The 18015-nt window shown below is 41.9% G+C and overlaps 1 protein-coding gene across 1 annotated transcript in view; it reads right to left on the minus strand.

Moving 5' to 3' along the window:
• Positions 1-18015, minus strand: part of PPP2CB (protein phosphatase 2 catalytic subunit beta) — a 30871-nt gene that overhangs the window by 9405 nt on the left and 3451 nt on the right. Inside the window, 2 exon segments of the mRNA NM_001101707.1 lie at positions 506-679; positions 2167-2376. Of these exon segments, the coding sequence (NP_001095177.1) occupies positions 506-679; positions 2167-2376 (384 nt within the window).

The following is an 18015-nucleotide window of genomic DNA, read 5'->3' on the forward strand; positions in this document are numbered from 1 at the left end:
CTCTCTCTGCCTCTCCTTCTCTCTCTGTGTAACTCTTTCAAATAAATAAAATAAATCTTAAAAAAAAAAAAAAAACTTATCCAATTATCTGCTCTGGAAAAAAATTTTTTTTCTTAAGGTTTATTTATTTTAAAGGAGAGATATCTTCCTATCAGCAGGTTCAGTCCCCCAAGGCCATCCACCCAAGGTTACCACACGGGTAGCAGGAACCCAAGTATTGAGGCCATCATTTGCTGCCTTCTAGGTGCACTAGCAAGAAACTGGATCAGGAAAGTGGAGTAGCCAGGACTTGAACCAGGCTTTCCAATACAGGATGCAGTCATCCCAAATGGTAGCTTAACCTGCTACACCACAATGCCTACTCATAAAATTGTAAGTATAAGAGAGACAGGAAGGCCACAGAAATCTAGACACAGATGTCATGTAAGTCTAGCCCCTGTTAATAGTCTAATTTCCCCCCTATTGTAAGCCCTCCATTGCAAGATGTAAGCACACAGATACATACCTGTCCATCTACCAAAGCTGTAAGTGGAAGATAATCAAATAGGTCTGTAAAATATTTCCACACATTGGCATTTCCATACTTCCGTAGACATTCATCATAAAAGCCATATACTTGGGTAATTTGTCGGCTTTCATGATTTCCTCTCAATATTGTAATGCGTTCTGGATAACGCACCTGAAGCAAAGGAAAAGAAATCCACAGAATATTTTTAATATCATGTTATCTGAACACATTAACTTCCAACCCATTTCTTCAAATGGTTCTTGTGTCCACCAGTAAATTTAACGTAATTTTTTTTCACAGTAAAAGTATTTGTCATTCCTAACTAGGTCTTATTAACCTTTGAAATAATTTTACTGTCCTTCATTATGAGTATCATTAGAATCTTAGTTTGTATCTTAGCATCTGTTTCAGTCATCATCTTTATTATCTATCACTAGTCTTGGACATCTTTTCAGAATACTATTAATTCTTCACTGCTGAATGGTTACTGTTTAGCTGTAGTTTGAACCTGAGATAAAGTCTTCTAGAGGCTAAGTTCTTGTTCTTTTTCAACTTAAGTAATGCCAAATCTGGTTCAAGTGGATTTTTAAGGCTCATTTCCATGACAGGACAAAAAAAAAATGTATCTCATATACCTTCGTGCTTAGTAAGCATCCACTTTGTATGCAACACTGAGCTCAGCACTATGAAGCTCAGTGCCAGGTCTGCTGTTTACGGGCTTGATCTCAGTAAGGAGATGTATGAGGTTAAGATTTCAGAAATAGACCACTATGGCAAATTCAGAGTATGGAGGGCCAGGCAAGGAGTTTGAGTTAGGCAACACGAGTATCTGTAGGTTTGGGAACACGGCAGTAGTAAGATACAAGAGTGACTTGATTTGGCAGCATATACAAGGTGGACTTGCAAAGATGAGAACTTGCAGGTAGAAATATTAGTTACCAAGTTAATGCAGTAATTGAAGTGTGAAGTATTAGATTGTGTCATGAAATAAAAACTTAGGAATAACAGAACTTTCAAGGCAAGAAATAAAGACCTGTTTAGTGATTCAATATGAAGAATATGTGCTTAAGTCAAAAATTTTTTTTTTTTTTTTTTGACAGGCAGAGTGGACAGTGAGAGAGAGAGACAGAGAGAAAGGTCTTCCTTTGCCGTTGGTTCACCCTCCAATGGCCGCCGCGGCCGGCGCACCACGCTGATCCGGTGGCAGGAGCCAGAAGCCAGGTGCTTTTCCTGGTCTCCCATGGGGTGCAGGGCCCAAGCACCTGGGCCATCCTCCACTGCACTCCCTGGCCACAGCAGAGAGCTGGCCTGGAAGAGGGGCAACCGGGACAGAATCCGGCGCCCCAACCGGGACTAGAACCCGGTGTGCCGGCGCCGCTAGGCGGAGGATTAGCCTAGTGAGCCGCGGCGCCGGCTTAAGTCAAATATGATTTAAAGATTTCAGCTATGGAATACCCAAAAGAATGGCAGTAGACTGGACAAGTTTAGTGTATTATTTTCACCGCTCTCTATAAAAGTCATAAAACTAATTATTTTAAGGGGCTATAAACTGAATTAGCCCTAAGATAGTAGAGATGACATTTAATACTGTCATTTTTGCCTTTTGCCTGGTTTAAAAACAGCTTGAAAAAAAGAAAACTGAATTATACTGATCATACCTTTAATGCTACAAGAAGAGTCACAGTCTCCACTGAGTAATAACCTCTGTCCACGTAGTCTCCCATGAATAGATAGTTTGTATCTGGTGATTTCCCACCAATTCTAAAGAGTTCCATAAGGTCATGGAATTGACCATGCACATCTCCACAGACGGTAACAGGACAACGAACCTCTTGCACATTGGATTCTTTTGTTAAAATTTCCTTAGCCTGTTAAAAAATGAAATAAACAATTTAAAAAATATTCTATCACAAACTTAAAAGTGTTATTTCTTACCTACTAAAACACTTGTGAAGTTTTTCTTATGAAAGTATAAAAAGAGAACCACAATAAGATACTGATAGCTTTAATAAAGTAAGTTTTCCAACGATGCAGAGAAATCAGATCCCTCATATGCTACTGATAGGAACGTAAAATGGTGCAAGCCACTGGAACTAACAATCTGGTAGTTCCTCCAGAAGTCAAACCCCGAGGTGCTGTGGCACAGGTTAAGCTGCTGTTGCAGAATGCCTGGTATGACTCCTGGCTACTCAACTTCCAGCCCAGCTTTCACCTGCCCCCTTCTAAGAATTTTTTTTAAAAGTTAAACATAGGGGCAAGCCTAGTGGTTAAGATGGTCATTTTCTGTGTTGGAGTGCTTGAGTTGAATTCCTAGCTCTGGCTCTTGGGTTCCTGCCAGCCATGTGGGAGACCTGGATTGAGTTCCTGGTTCTTCTCTTGGGCCTGGTCTACCCCAGTCCTAGTTGTTGCAGACATCTGGGGAGTGATCCAGCTGATGGGAGCACTCTCTGTCTCTTAAAAGTTAAAGAGTTATTGTATCACCCAAAAATTCCATTCCTAAGTATATACCTAGGAAAAAGTATATACCTAAGAACTTTTGTTCAATGAGAACATTACTTGTAATGGCCAAAAAAGCAGAATCCACCCAAATGCCTACCAACTAATGAGTAAATAAAATGTAGTATATTCAAACATGGAATATTCCTCAACAATAAAGAAATGAAGTACTGACCCATGCTACAATTTTGAAAACATTATGCTAAGTAGGTCACAAATGATCACATAATGTACAATCCCATTTACATGAAATGTGCAAAATAAGCAAACCCAGAAGTAGAAAGTAGATTAATGGTTGCTTAGGTAAAACTGGAGGGAATGGTGCCTAACAGCAGCGGATTCAAGTTTTCTTCTGTGTGTAATAAAAACGTTTTAACAGTGTGATTGATGAGTAACAATGTGAAGGTACTGGAAGACACTGAACTGTATGTTCTCAGGGAATTGCATGGCTTAGGAAAACTCAATAAAGCTGTGTTTTTGAGGGGCTGTGCCGTGTGCCGTGGCACAGTGGGTTAATCCTCCGCCTGCGGCACCCGTATTCCATATGGGCATCGGTATCCCATATGGGCACCGGTTCTAGTCCCGGCTACTCCTCTTCCAATCTGGCTTTCTGTTGTGGCCCAGGAGGGCAGTGGAGGATGGCCCAAGTGCTTGAGCCCCTGTACCTGCATGGGAGACTAGGAGGAAGCACCTGGCTCCTGGCTTAGGATTGGCGTACCTCCGGCCGTTGTGACCATTTGGGGAGTGAACCAATGGAAGGAAGACCTTTCTCTCTGTCTCTCCCTCTCACTTAACTCAACAAAAAACAAAAACTGTTTTTGGAATAATAATCTCCTAAGTTTAAAAAGGTCAATGAAGAAAAAAGTTACAATCATCCCTGTATAGAGAGCATGCTCAGACGGTAAGAAATCTGTGGATGCTCAAGTCTCTTAACTGAAATGGCACAGTGTCTGCATACCTACATACATCTTCCTTCACTACTTTAAATCACCTTCAGATTACTGATAATAGCTAAAACACAACTGCTGTACAGTTATTCTACTGTTCCCGGGGTAATAACAAGAAAAAAGTCTGTATGTGTTCAATACAGACATAATTTTTCCTGAATATTTTCAATCTGAGATTGGTTGAATCCAAGGATGCAGAACTCAGATACAGAGGGTCGATTGTATTCAGTTTCTGGTGTAAACAAACACATTCTTAGACCACTTCATAGGCCAACCTTGAGCTTCTTTATTCCAACTATTTTTAGAGAATTAGGTTAGAATATACCATTAGGAGGTGCTAAAGTAGAGTTTACATATAAACAGTGGAAAAGTAAACATACTAATAACTAAATTCAGGTTTATTAACACTCATCTACCTAGTAACCTTGCCGAATAGGAAAAAGAACCTTGAAAGAAGAAACCAAAAAAGGCTTTTAAAATAGATATGAAGAAAAGTGGTATGGATCTCTCCCCAGTACCCCATCAACAGTAAAGACATGCATTTACTTTTTATATGCAAAATCCCAATTAGCCACTTATCCAGTTTCAAGTCTCTGACAATGGAAACAGAAAATCACAAATGGGAACAAACTGGAACTAACACTGATTTATAAACTAGGAAATAATTAGAAGGCAATGGCAGTAAGTTAAGCACTCATGAAGTGCTTATGAAGGATGAAGTGTGAAGCAGAAGCCAGCAGAGGGCTGTTAGGACTGGTAGGAGAATGGAATTTGATGAACAGATGATTCTCTGCCCGATCCCCCCACCACGGTGATCTGATAATAGAAACAGCATCTAACACATGGATTCTGAGCTTCTACATGGCAAGCACCAGAAGTCAAAGGGAAAGGAATGGACTCTCTCCTAGAGTCTATAAAGCTGTTGCGGCTCTGCCAACACCTTGATTTTGGAGTATGCTGTTTTAAGCCAGTTCATAGTGATTTGTTAAAGTAGTCACAAAAATCTAACACAGGAAGATGTCTTGTTTTCTGAAAATTTTGCAGAACTGCCACATCATCTCTGGGTTTTCCTGTACTAGGGAAACACAAACTACTGCCTTGTTTAAGCCTTCATTGGAGACAACTAGATATTTTCTTTATTTGAATACAATACAGCAAAAAAATCTACATAGTTATATAACTAACAGCTAATAGTTTTTTTTAAAAGATTTATTTGAAAGTCAGTGTTACAGAGAGGGAGGGGGGAGGGGGAGGGGGAGGGAGGTCTTCCATCCGCTGGTTCACTCCCCAAGAGCTGCGCCAATCCAAAGTCGGGAGCCAGGAGCTTCCTCCAGGTCTCCCACATGGATGCACTTGGGCCATCTTCTACTGTTTTCCCAGGCCATAGCAGAGAGCTGGATCAGAAGTGGAGCAGCCAGAACCTGAACGGGCGCCCATATGGGATGCTGGCACTGCAGGAGGCACCACAGCGCTGGCCCCCCATTTATACATTCCAAACCTACCTCTAACTGATAGATGGTTACATTCTTGGACTAAGCCCTCTCTAAGACACTTATGCTATGAATAAAATAAGATAAATACCCATGGATTGATGTACAAGTATGTTTCCTTTTAAGAGAAAAAACGGTAAATTATAAACATCCACTGGACAGTTAAGAAAACAAATGTCCAAGGAATGGGACATTAAGTCATTAAAATTATTATTAAAGAGATAGGCATCTGGCCTCATGGTTACGATGTTTGTGGTTCCATGTAGGAGTGCCTAGGTTCAAGTCCTGGCTCTAGCTTGTGATTCTAGCCTCCTGGCAATGCAGACCCCAGGAGGCAGCAGTATTAGGTCAAGTAATTGGGTTTCTGTCACAGACCTGAGAGACCTACACTGAGACTACCTAGCTTCCAGATTTAGCACTAGCCCTGATCATTGCAGAACCATTTGGGGAGTGAACCAGCAGTCTTTCAACAATAATAATAATAATAAAAAATTATTGAAGTATATTTGAAAAGTCAAGCCACAAAGCTGTATGATAACCTGGTTAATCAGGAGAATCATCTTGGACCTCCATACCAAGAAGCTGCTCTAACATTTTTCAGACATGATCATGGTAAGTTCTCCCAATAGCTGGTTTAGATTACAGGAACGAAGTATTTACAGCCCAGTCAGTCAAGTCAAGCCAAAGCATCAGGGTAAAGGGAAAAAGAATCCTTAACATAAAACCAATTTACAGAAACCAAATCCCACAGATAAAAAAATTTTAGTATAAGATTAAGAAAACATTAGTGGGCCGGCGCCACGGCTCAATAGGCTAATCCTCCACCTAGTGGCGCCGGCACACTGGGTTCTAGTCCCGATCGGGGCGCCGGATTCTATCCCGGTTGTCCCTCTTCCAGGCCAGCTCTCTGCTGTGGCCAGGGAGTGCAGTGGAGGATGGCCCAAGTCCTTGGGCCCTACACCCCATGGGAGACCAGGAGAAGCACCTGGCTCCTGGCTTCGGATCAGCGTGGTGCGTCTGCTGCGGCAGCCATTGGAGGGTGGACCAACGGCAAAAGGAAGACCTTTCTCTCTGTCTCTCTCTCTCACTGTCCACTCTGCCTGTAAAAAAAAATGAAATAATAAAAAAAAAGAAAAGAAAACATTAGCAGGTAGCGCAGCCACCAGCAGTGCTGGCATCTCATATGGGCACTGGCTCAAGTTCTGGCTGCTCCAATTCCGATTCAGCTCTCTGCTATGGCCTGGGAAAACAGCAGAAGATGGCCCAAGTGCAACCATGTGGGAGACCTGGAAGAAGCTCCAGGCTCCCAGGCTGATTGGCCCAGCTCCAGTTGTCACAGCCATTTGGGGAGTGAACCAGTGGAAGGAAGACCTCTCTCTGCCTCTGCAACCCTGCCTTTCAAATAACTAAATAAATCTTTTAAAAAAGAAAACATTAGCAGAGGTCTTTCAAAAGCAATATAACCTGCAGAAATGGAACTAAGTTACAATGGTAACAAGCTTAGAAATTGGTTAAATAATGTCATTTGTTCAGCAAACATCAATTAAATCATTTTTCAAGTCAAATAGGAACAATTAACCAACATTTTGTAGAAATAAAGCAGAATCCTCTAGTAAGAAAATCCTACTTAAAATCCACTTAAGGAAGCATTACCAAAAACACAGAAAAAATTATTTAAAATATAGTATATGGACACAATAGTTACAAGCTTGGCAAATTATTCATTCTGAAGTACACCTACAAAGAGATCACATCACTTCACACATCAAAATACTCCTAAGAGTAGGGTTCACGTATTCATATAATTAACATTTATCAGGTGTTGGCTATAGGCCAGGTTTCTTCGAGGTCTCCCACATGGATGCAGAGGCCCAAGGAATTGGGCCATCTTCCACTGCTTTCCCAGGCCACAGCAGAGAGCTGGATCTGAAGGAGCAGCTGGGACTCAAATAGGCACCCATATGGGATGCCAGCACTGCAGGCAGCAGCTTTACCCATTATGCCAACCCCCCCCCCCCCGAAATTTTAAAAGTGAAGATATGCTCTCTAACTTCAAACACCCTGGCTTAGGTTGGCCCAAGCAAACAAAATGAAAACCTGTTTTCTATTTTAACAAAGATAAATAAAAACCTTGGAAAATATTTATAAGACATAGTATGACAAACTACTGACATCTGTTGTATAAAGATATTCACAGCATAAACTCAAAATGTCTCAAAAACCACTGACCCAGTTGATCAAATTATGGCCACATTTTTGAGAAGCCATATGAAACTATACAGGAGCTTGAGAATATACAGCTGAATTAGCCACCTTTATCTAAAGTCCTAAACACCAGAAGGCATGTTAAGTCTTTATACCAATTAACTTAAAATGTTTATATTTCCCTGTATTTTAACATCAAAAGTTTCTAAGTCTAGCTAACATTTTCTGTATCTAAGATTTGCAAGACTATAATTATGAAGTCTTATTTAAAAACTTAATACACAGATGTTTGATTCATACAGCAATTTTCAAAGTGTGATCCTTCATCAACTTACTACTGCTTTTGAAAAATGTATTTCAGCCTCTGGTGCGGAGTTGAGAACAGAGGAAGTTCATTCATGGATCGGAGTCAGCCTGAGAGGCCACGCTGCTCCTTCTCCCGCATTCACTACATTTCTTGCTCTGCACACAATCCCAGGAAGTCTGCGGAGACACCCTGAGCCGCCACCCGCTGCTTCTGTGCCTCTTCATCTGCCGCCTGTGGGTCCCACATGCCGGGGACTTTTTCTGCCCCACACTCTCTGCTTTGCTCCCTGAGTGTCCTGAAGCAGGGGGATGGGCTCCCGGGACTTTCCATGGCACAGTGGACAGTGAGAGACAGAGAGAGAAAGGTCTTCCTTTTCCATTGGTTCAACCTCCAGTGGCCACTGCACCCGCAACCGGGACAGAATCCAGTGCTCCATCCAGGACTACAACCTGGTGTGCCGGCGCCGCAGATGGAGGATTAGCCTATTGAGCCACGGCGCTGGCCAAATCACTCTCTTAATCTCACAAAGTCATGTGGCTAGGAGAAGGCATATCTGATTTTTTCTAATCAGCCTTCCTAAAAATTACAAATTTTTTTCTGGCAACAGTGAATTTGGCTCATCATAGAAAGTTCTGCATGATACTGCAAGAGAGACAGAGAGAGAGAGAGAGAGATCCAGCTTTTTGCTATGGCCTGGGAAAGCAGTAGAAGATGGCCCAAGTGCTTGGACCTCTGCACCTGCATGGGAGACCCAGAAGAAGCTCTTGGCTCCTGGCTTTGGATTGATGCAGCTCTGGCTGTTGCAGCCAATTGGTATGGAATTCCCCATCTTATGACTCACCAGGATCTTGAAGAGATGAGTGTGCAAGCGAAAGGAGAGACAGGAGAGACAGGACATGGAAACTGTTCCTCTGCAAAGTGCTGCCAGACTAACCCGGTGTGTTTTCTTTATTGTTTATTGATAATGATTACAACAGTATATTGTACATCTCATGCATGTACTCATCTAACTCCAAGGTTTCTCTGGAACATGTTTATCAAGACATATTAGATAAACAAGTCTAGGGAAGCTGCTGCATGTCTTTGGGAAGCCAACATTCCCACAAGGCTCAGTGCTCTTCTTGTTAGTGGACCATAAGCTATACTTAGTCCCTGCAGCCACACGCTGTGTACTAGGAAGAAAATGTCTTTGCTTTGGCAGAAATCTTATTCTCCACAGTCACATTTGACCATCTTTATAAACCTTCCTATGAGCAACCAGGTTGACCAGATCTGAGTCCACTGTGTCTGTGAATGAACGTGACTTTGCTTTATATCCAAATACTGTTCTTCTATTTTGGATTATATATGTGTTTTGTAACTGTGCTTTGATTCATAGTAACTCAGCTTTTTATGTAATTGATTATCATTGAATGGAAACTGAAAATATAAACAAAATATTGAAAGAGAAAAAAATAATTTATCCAAATATTCCAATGTATCCCAGAAAATTTTTTAAGTGTAAAATGGTGACCACAAATAAATAACTCGCTCTTGCTCTTCTAAAAAAAAAAAAAAGAAAAAAAAAAAAAAAGAAAAATGTATTTCAAAAATAAAATCTCAATTTTAATTGCCAACACAGTAAACATCAATATAACCCATATAAACAAAAGCTCTTTCTGGTCCTTAATAAACTTAAGAGATTAAAAAGCTTGAAAATCACTTTATTAATATTACTGCATCTATGTTGTTGACCTACATATCAACATGAAAGAAACAGACCACGTGGTTTCACATTTCTACAAAGATGCTATCATGTTTGACTTATTTTCCAGGGACTGTTAATGTTCTGTCTTTGTATTACACAAGTATTGATTTAGCATTGTGATAGTAAATCAAATTTGTTATGCATGGTCAAGAAGCACAAAAAGCTACTCTATCCCCAAACTGACTCAGGCCAACTGGATGCACCCAGCCCACACTTACTAATCAGAAGTGACTCTAAGCAGTGGGAACAATGGCAAGTTCTATTCTAGCAGAGGTATTCCCATCAGTGTTCTCAAACGTTTCTAAGGTATGGTATGGTTCTCACTGTACCACGGATGTCCCTGGAATCTGCAGAATCTCCAAGCTTGGGGCTTCAGCTTTTGTTCTGAGTCAAGGTACCAAATATTCTTCCAACAAATGGGTTTTCTGCTCAAGGTAGCCTGGCAGATTTCCCAACAGTTAAGTACGACATAGCCCACACTTTTTTTTTTTCCCCTTAAACTTGCCTATAAGTAGTTAGAATGAAGTTTTATATACCCAAGTTTTCCAGAAAACATAGGTTCACTTCACAGTTCTTTTTTTTTTTTTTTTTTTTTTTTGACAGGCAGAGTGGACAGTGAGAGAGAGAGACAGAGAGAGAGAAAGGTCTTCCTTTTGCCGTTGGTTCACCCTCTAATGGCCGCCGCTGCAGCCGGCGCACCGCGCTGATCCTGGCAGGAGCCAGGAGCCAGGTGCTTTTCCTGGTCTCCCATGGGGTGCAGGGCCCAAGCACCTGGGCCATCCTCCACTGCACTCCCTGGCCATAGCAGAGAGCTGGCCTGGAAGAGGGGCAACCGGGACAGAATCCGGCGCCCCAACCGGGACTAGAACCCGGTGTGCCGGCGCCGCAAGGTGGAGGATTAGCCTATTGAGCCACGGCGCCGGCTCACTTCACAGTTCTAATCTAACTGTGTAAGTTTAAGGCATTTTTATCCTTGATTCTGTTTAGACTAGCACCCTGCATTTCTAAAACATGAAGTCCTACCTTCCACATGTGTAATCTAGAAACAGCTATTCTTTTCCAAACTCATAGTCTCTGCCCAGTCATAAAATGGTAGTGCATCTCCAGGCACTGTATCTGATTTCCCAGTTAAGAGTGCAGAAAGGGCAATGCCAAAGGGTTTGTCCCACCTAGCCTGCCCAGTTTACAAAGTTCCCCAAGACCTACACTCAGCTTCTCCTGAACCTGCTCACTGGTCAGCTGAGAGGTGCCCTATTCCCCACCAGAGCCCATCACCAGAACATGACTAGAACAAACCACAATGTGTAATTCCAATTAGAACCAAGAGGAATTTTAGACATCTTTAAGCATCTCCTGCAGAATGTGACAAATGGCTCAGACACATCTAATAACACAAGAATCAATCTTGCCAGAAACAAAGTTCATTCCATAAGACAATTTTCAATATTGTTCATGCCTTCTACATGTTATTAAATAAAAAAACCCCAATACTTAGGAAAAGGAATTCTGCTTCATACATGAATTACACTACCATTTATAGTCACACTACCTGTGTGAGCTTTCTTAGCTGTCACCTAAGCTAAGAGTGAAAGAGTACTCTGTCAGGCCAGCGTGAGCTGCTCCCCACCTCCCAGGAATATTTTATTTCTCCCATACAGATCACCTACTTTTCTTTTCTTTTTTTGACAGGTAGAGTTAGACAGTGAGAGAGACAGACAGACAGAAAGGTCTTCCTTTTGCCGTTGGTTCACCCTCAAAGTGGCCGCTACGGCTGGCACGTTGCGGCCGGTGCACTGCACTGATCCGAAGCCAGGAGCCAGGTGCTTCTCCTGGTCTCCCACGCGGGTGCAGGGCTCAAGGACTTGGGCCATCCTCCACTGCACTCCCGGGCCATAGCAGAGAGCTGGCCTGGAAGAGGGGCAACTGGGACAGAATCCAGCACCCCAACCGGGACTAGAACCCGGTGTGCCGGCACCCCAGGCGGAGGATTAGCCTAGTGAGCCGCGGTGCCAGCCGCAGCCATTTTGAATAGTGAATAAACAGATGGAAGATCTTTTTCTCTCTCTTGCTGCCTTTCAAAATATATAAAAATAAAATTTATTCACTCAAAAAAAATAGTTGTGGAAGGGCAGGAGTTGGGGTACAGCAAGGTTGGCTGCCATCTGAGCTATCTGCATCCCATGTTGGAGTGCGTGGGATGTGGTCCTGCCCCTACTTTGAATCCAGTTTCCTGCTAATGTACTTGGAGGCAGCAGGTGATGTCCCAAGTACTGGGGTTCCTGCCATCCATGTGGAAAACCTGGACAGAGTTCCAGTCTCCTAACTTTGGCCCAGTCCTGGCTGTTGTGAACATTTAGGGAGTTAACCAGCAGATAAAAGGTCTCTCTCCTTAAAAACAAACATTTGTGGAAAAATGGAATTAAAAGACACATTTTCCATGAACTTTCCGAAGTATTTTTGTATAAGCAGGATTGTGTGTCTTCCTGTAGTTAACAAGGATCTTCCATAAATGATAATTTTACTTTTTTTAAATATATGGAAATGGAGCTATGCTTTCATTTCAACAAGTGTCTATGTGCCACCCAATGTCAAGCTTTGAAAACACAAGTAAATCATAAACTGTTGTAACTGAAAAAGAGGTAAATATATAGGTACATAGGTCAAGGTACACTAAGGAAAAAACACTTTAAGATGCCATACCTATGATCTCACTTCAGTAAAAATACTGCACCACAAACATCCCCACCCTACACATTTTTGCCTACACATGTAGGCCTGGAAGAGTACATATATATTTTACGTAAGGTGAAAATGTGCCTGCCAGTCTACAAATCATTATGTAGGTAAATAGGTATGCATCATGATCACTCATCTTTTTTTCAAACTGTGACTGGTCACACACAGCAAAATGTGTAGTAATGTTGCCTCCCTGTCTTCCTTGTTACATTTTTCTTCCACTTTAAAAATGTAGTTTCTATTGGCCACAAGCAAGTAAAACAGGATTACAGAAATCAAAACAAGTCAGAGGTTTTTAAGATTAAATATATATATATATAGAGAGAGAGAGAGAGAGAGAAAACATATAAAATATATAGGGACTTTAAACACTTGCATGTTGCATTTTAAAACTGCTATTCAAAGGAGGAAGGAATTTGGCCAAAAATGATGATTTTGCAGCAAAGAAGGAAAAGCTTAACATGGAAATAAAATCTGTATCCCAAGTATACAGAACAGCTGACTGTGGTAATGACTGACATTGCTGCCCATGGAGACTTTATTGCCAACAACTTTAGCAACATAAATAAACTTAGAGACATAATGATGGTATCCCAGGCCAAGTGCTACTGGCAAAAATCTCATTAAAGAAATTCTCAAGAGATATTTCATGATGCTGAAAGCACAAAGGGAAAACACTGGAAGTTCATTCAAACTTGGAAAAAAGTAGGGCAATTCACAAATTCATACAAAGACGCATACTCCATCTTAAATATTGTAAGACAAGCACTGTTCAAGGTACTCTGGGCAAGATTTTTTAAAAATAACAACTTAAAAAAAGATTTATTTGAAAGGCAGAATTAAAGATCTTCTATCCACTGATTCACTCCCCAAATGGCCACAAAGGCCAGGGCTTGGCTGATCCAAAGCTAGGGGTCAGGAGCTTCATCTAGGCCTGAGACTAGGGGCAGGGGTCTAAGGACTTGGGCCACCTTTCACTGCTTCCCCAGGTGCATTAGCAGGGAGCTGGATCACAAGCGGAGCAGTTGGGACTCAACAGGTACCCACATGGGATGCTGGCCCCACAAGCAGCAGCTTTATCTGCTATGTCACAGCACCAGCCCCAGCAACTCATTTTTTAAAATTACCCACAAGGGCCAGCACTGTGGCATAGTGGGCTAAGCATCCGCCTGCAGCACCAGATTCCCCTTTGGGCACGGGTTCCTGTCCCAGCAGCTTTGCTTCTGATCCAGCTCTCCGCTGTGGCCTTGGAAAGCAGAAGATGGCCCAAGTGCTTAGGCCCCTGCACCCACGTGGGAGACCCGGAAGAGGCTCTTGGCTCAGGCTTCGGACTGACTCAGCTCTGGCCACTGTGGCAATTTGGGGAGCGCACCAACAGATGGAAGATCTTTCTCTGTAACTCTACCTCTTGATAAATGAATAAAATCTTCAAAAAATTACCCATAAAATAACAAAATAAAACATGGATAAATATATTAGAATCAGTGTGTATCATCAAATGGTATTTCTCAAAGTGCAAGCTATCTTCCTGGACCTGTCCAAGATATAGTCAGTCCTGTAGATAGAGTCAGGGAATGCAAATTTCATTTCCTTTCCAAGTGATTCTTACATTTAAATATTAAGGAAAAGATGGATGATTTGGCTACATAAAAATGCTAAAGCTAAAGCTTGTGTAGTGAAAATTTGCAAAAACCCTGGTAAAGAATAAATGTTTTAAACTGGTTAAGTTCCAAAGAATGTACAGAATCAAGAAAAGACAAAATACAAAATTAAAATAAAAGAGGCCAACAGGTGGCACTGCAGGTAAAGCCACTGTCTGGGATGCCAGCATCCCATATGGGTGCTCACTCATGTCCGAGCTGCTGAACTTCTGACCAGTTCCCTGCTAATGTGCCTGGGAAAGCAGTGGAAGATGGCTCAAGTGTTTGGGTTCCTGATACCCACAAGGGAGTCCCCGATGAAGCTCCTGGTTTCAGCCTTGCCCAGTGCTGGCCACTTAGGTCATCTGGGGAGTAAACCAGTGGATGGAAGACCTCTCTCTCTCTCTCTTTTTTTAAAGATTTATTTATTTGAAAGAGTTACAGAGAGGAGAGGCAGAGAGAGGCAGAGAGAGGGAGAGGGAGAGGGAGAGAGAGAGAGAGAGAGAGAGAGAGGTATTCCATCCGATAGTTTACTCCCCAATTGGCCACAATGTCTGGAGCTGCGCCGATCCCAAGCCAGGAGCCAGGAGCTTCTTCCAGGTCTCCCATGTGGGTGCAGGGGCCCAAGGACTTGGACCATCTTCCACTGCTTTCCCAGGCCATAGCAGAGAGCTGGATTGGAAGAGGAGCAGCCAGGTCTTGAACCAGGGCCCATATGGGATGCTGGCGCCGGCCCCTCTAACTCTTTCAAAATAAATCTTTTTAAAAAATTAAACCAAAAAAGCCAGCTCAATAAGGGGGAAAAAAAAAAACCCACACACTGTACATAATCTATGATTCTGATAATAAATTCACCCATATTTTCTTTATAGTATTTTGGTATTATTTTTATCTATTAAGTTCTTATTACCTGTAATCTGTTATGAAATAAAAATTTGGTAGTGAAGAATTAACCCAACCCTTTGAATGTCACATCTTAAAAAGAGTGTCTCTGGGAGTCCAACCAGCAGACAGTGTAACAACTGGATTTATGAAGCTGGCTTTACATTATTTTTATATATAGAGAGAGGTAATTGTATTTATAATGCTAGGTCTCAGTTTGGAGAAACTGGAGACTAAAGACATCAGCCCCAGGGCTGGCACTGTGGCATAAAAGGCTAAGCCTCTGCTTGCAGTGCTGGCATCCCATATGGACGCTGGTTCAAGTAGTGTCTCCTCCACTTCTGATCCAGCTTCCTGTTAATGCATGTGGGAAACGTGGGAAAGCAGCAGAAGATGGCCCAAGTCCTTGGACTCCTGCACCCACGTGGGAGACCAGGAAGAAGCTCCTGGCTTCCACCTGGCCCAGTCCTGGCCGTTGTGGCCATCTGGGGAGTGACCCAGCAGATGGAAGATCTCTCTCTCTGCATCTATAAATCTTAAAAAAAAAAAAAAAAAAATTAACTCCTCCTGGATTCTGCTCAAAGTGTCTCTTCCCTTGTGCAATTAAAAACTCAGGCTATAACTCAAATTGTATTTTAATTCTTTCAATCAAAAAAGTATCTCTGTCAAATACTAAGTTTACAAAGAATGATAAAACGCCCCAGTTTACAAAAGACACAACAAATCAAGCCTGGACTTGAGTTTCTCATTCCCTAGAAAGGAAAATTCCATGTGTAATGTACAGACAGCCTTCTCAGGGCTAATTATTAAAGAAATTCGGGCTTGAAAGTAATGTGCAGGGGGGCTGGTGCTGTGGCATAGAAGGTTTTGAGCTTCCACCTGCAGTGTTGGCATCCCATATGGGCAAGGGTTCAAGTCCCACTGCTCCATTTCCAATCTAGCCTCCTGCTAATGCGCCTGGGAAAGCAGCAGAAGACAACCCAGGTGCTTGGGCCCCTGCACCCACATGGGAGATCTGGAAGAAGCTCCTGGCTCCTGGTTTCTGCCTGGCTTATCCCCAAACCTTGTGGTCATTTGGGGAGTGAACCAGCGGGTAGAAGATCTCTCTCCCCCCTTCTCTCTGTATCTGTGCCTTTCAAATAAATAAATAAATCTAAAAAATAAAAAAAAAAGTAATGTGTAGGAAGTATTAGGTAACAATCAACTATTCAGGGATAGCGAGTGTGAAAGAAGTCATCACATGAGTTACCTTTAGATTAGGGTTATATTTCATTACATTTACTTGAAGGAGAACTTACAAGTGAATCAGTTCAAAACAACTGAAAATTCCTATTTAATCTAATGTGAACTCACATTTTTCATACATATTTGATTAAACGTGTGGTTTTAATACCATTTTCTTAGGAAAAAATAAATTTCGAAAACAGAATTCGCAAAAATAAAGTGAGCACTAGTTTTTTTTTTTTTTTTTTGGACAGGCAGAGTGGACAGGGAGAGAGAGAGAGACAGAGAGAAAGGTCTTCCTTTGCTGTTGGTTCACCCTCCAATGGCTGCTGCGGCCGGTGCACCGCGCTGATCCGATGACAGGAGCCAGGTACTTCTCCTGGTCTCCCATGTGGGTGCAGGGCCCAAGCACTTGGGCCATCCTCCACTGCACTCCCTGGCCACAGCAGAGAGCTGGCCTGGAAGAGGGGCAACCGGGACAGAATCCGGCATCCCGACCGGTACTAGAACCCGGTGTGCCGGCCTATGAGCACTAGTTTTGTCTTCAATTTCTGGCATTTTGGTTTTCTGTCAAAGAACTTCATTTGCCAAGTTATTCATAGCATTTGTCCTGAAGAAAAGGCTGAAAGAAAATTTTCTGCAGAATCTTTGTATTACAATGAAAAGCATATATGACAAATAAAACTTAAATAAAAAGAAACTTTAAAATATACACATCTTTAGTTTATCGACCTATGTGCATGATTTTACACATCACACATGGTCCAGAAATGAGGTGATTTAACAAAGTCTGTTTCCTAGTCATTAGCAATACTTAATGTCAGTCTAGTCTGGATTAGTATCTTAACCTGTCTGCTAAAGCAGTTGGCTTAGATAGCATGAAATCATTTTGTTCAGTCAGTAGAACTGGGTCTCAACCTTGTATTCCACTGCAATCATGGCATTCTTTGTTATAGAAAGAAAGGAGCTGTTTTCTACATCACTGCATTTCAGACTTTGTCAATGGACCACCAAGGCTGGCATTAATCTTTGTTAGAGGGAAAATTAAAAATGAAAGTACTGATTAGGCTTTTTCAAGATCGTTATTGTTCTTAAGCTGAACCTATCACAAAGAATAACCTAAAAGATTTTTCTCGACTAACAAAACCAGTTCATTTTTACCAGGATCTGGTCTTCATTAAGATGGTTTTGGGCATTCAGGAATTTAAGTATACCATTTCACATTAAGAACGAAGTAACATGCTGAAGGTATTTTCACTTATTTCAAGGCCAGAACCCAGAAATGTACCCATCAGTCCATATTCATCTCCTGCACAAGCCTCAACGTTTTCCTCAGCAGCTTTTATAATTAGATCTTCCAGCACACAAACTAGCTCATTTTCCCTGCCCACCTAGAGAATCATAATCAGGGTTCTTCAGTCATAGCATTTATCAGGACAAAGAGCCTAAGACTTTTTACTCTTTTATTTTTAAACTTTTACTCTTCTGGACACAACAGTTAAATAAAGTTCTCATCACAGAATGTCCTTAACAGCACCAGATCAGTTGTAAAATTCCTGTGCATACTGCTGTGACAACAATGAATCACACACCCAATTTCTCTGCAGACATCAGGGATGTCAAATTCACGATCAGCTTCCAAAGCTGGCTCACTAATTAGGTGTTACTAGCTAGTCTTCTCAGAAGATATGCCTTACTATTTTATGCAGTGTTTCACTACACAGGAAGTAACCTCAGATGCAGACACACCACACTATCCCACTATTTTTTGTGGTCGTTTGCCCACTGGCACTACAATGGATTTTCTTTCTTCCACTACCCCACAATAGGCCT

The sequence above is a fragment of the Oryctolagus cuniculus genome, chromosome 2 (assembly GCF_051225735.1).
Source record: "Oryctolagus cuniculus isolate XC-2025 breed Fujian yellow rabbit chromosome 2, ASM5122573v1, whole genome shotgun sequence".
Lineage (NCBI taxonomy): Eukaryota > Metazoa > Chordata > Mammalia > Lagomorpha > Leporidae > Oryctolagus > Oryctolagus cuniculus.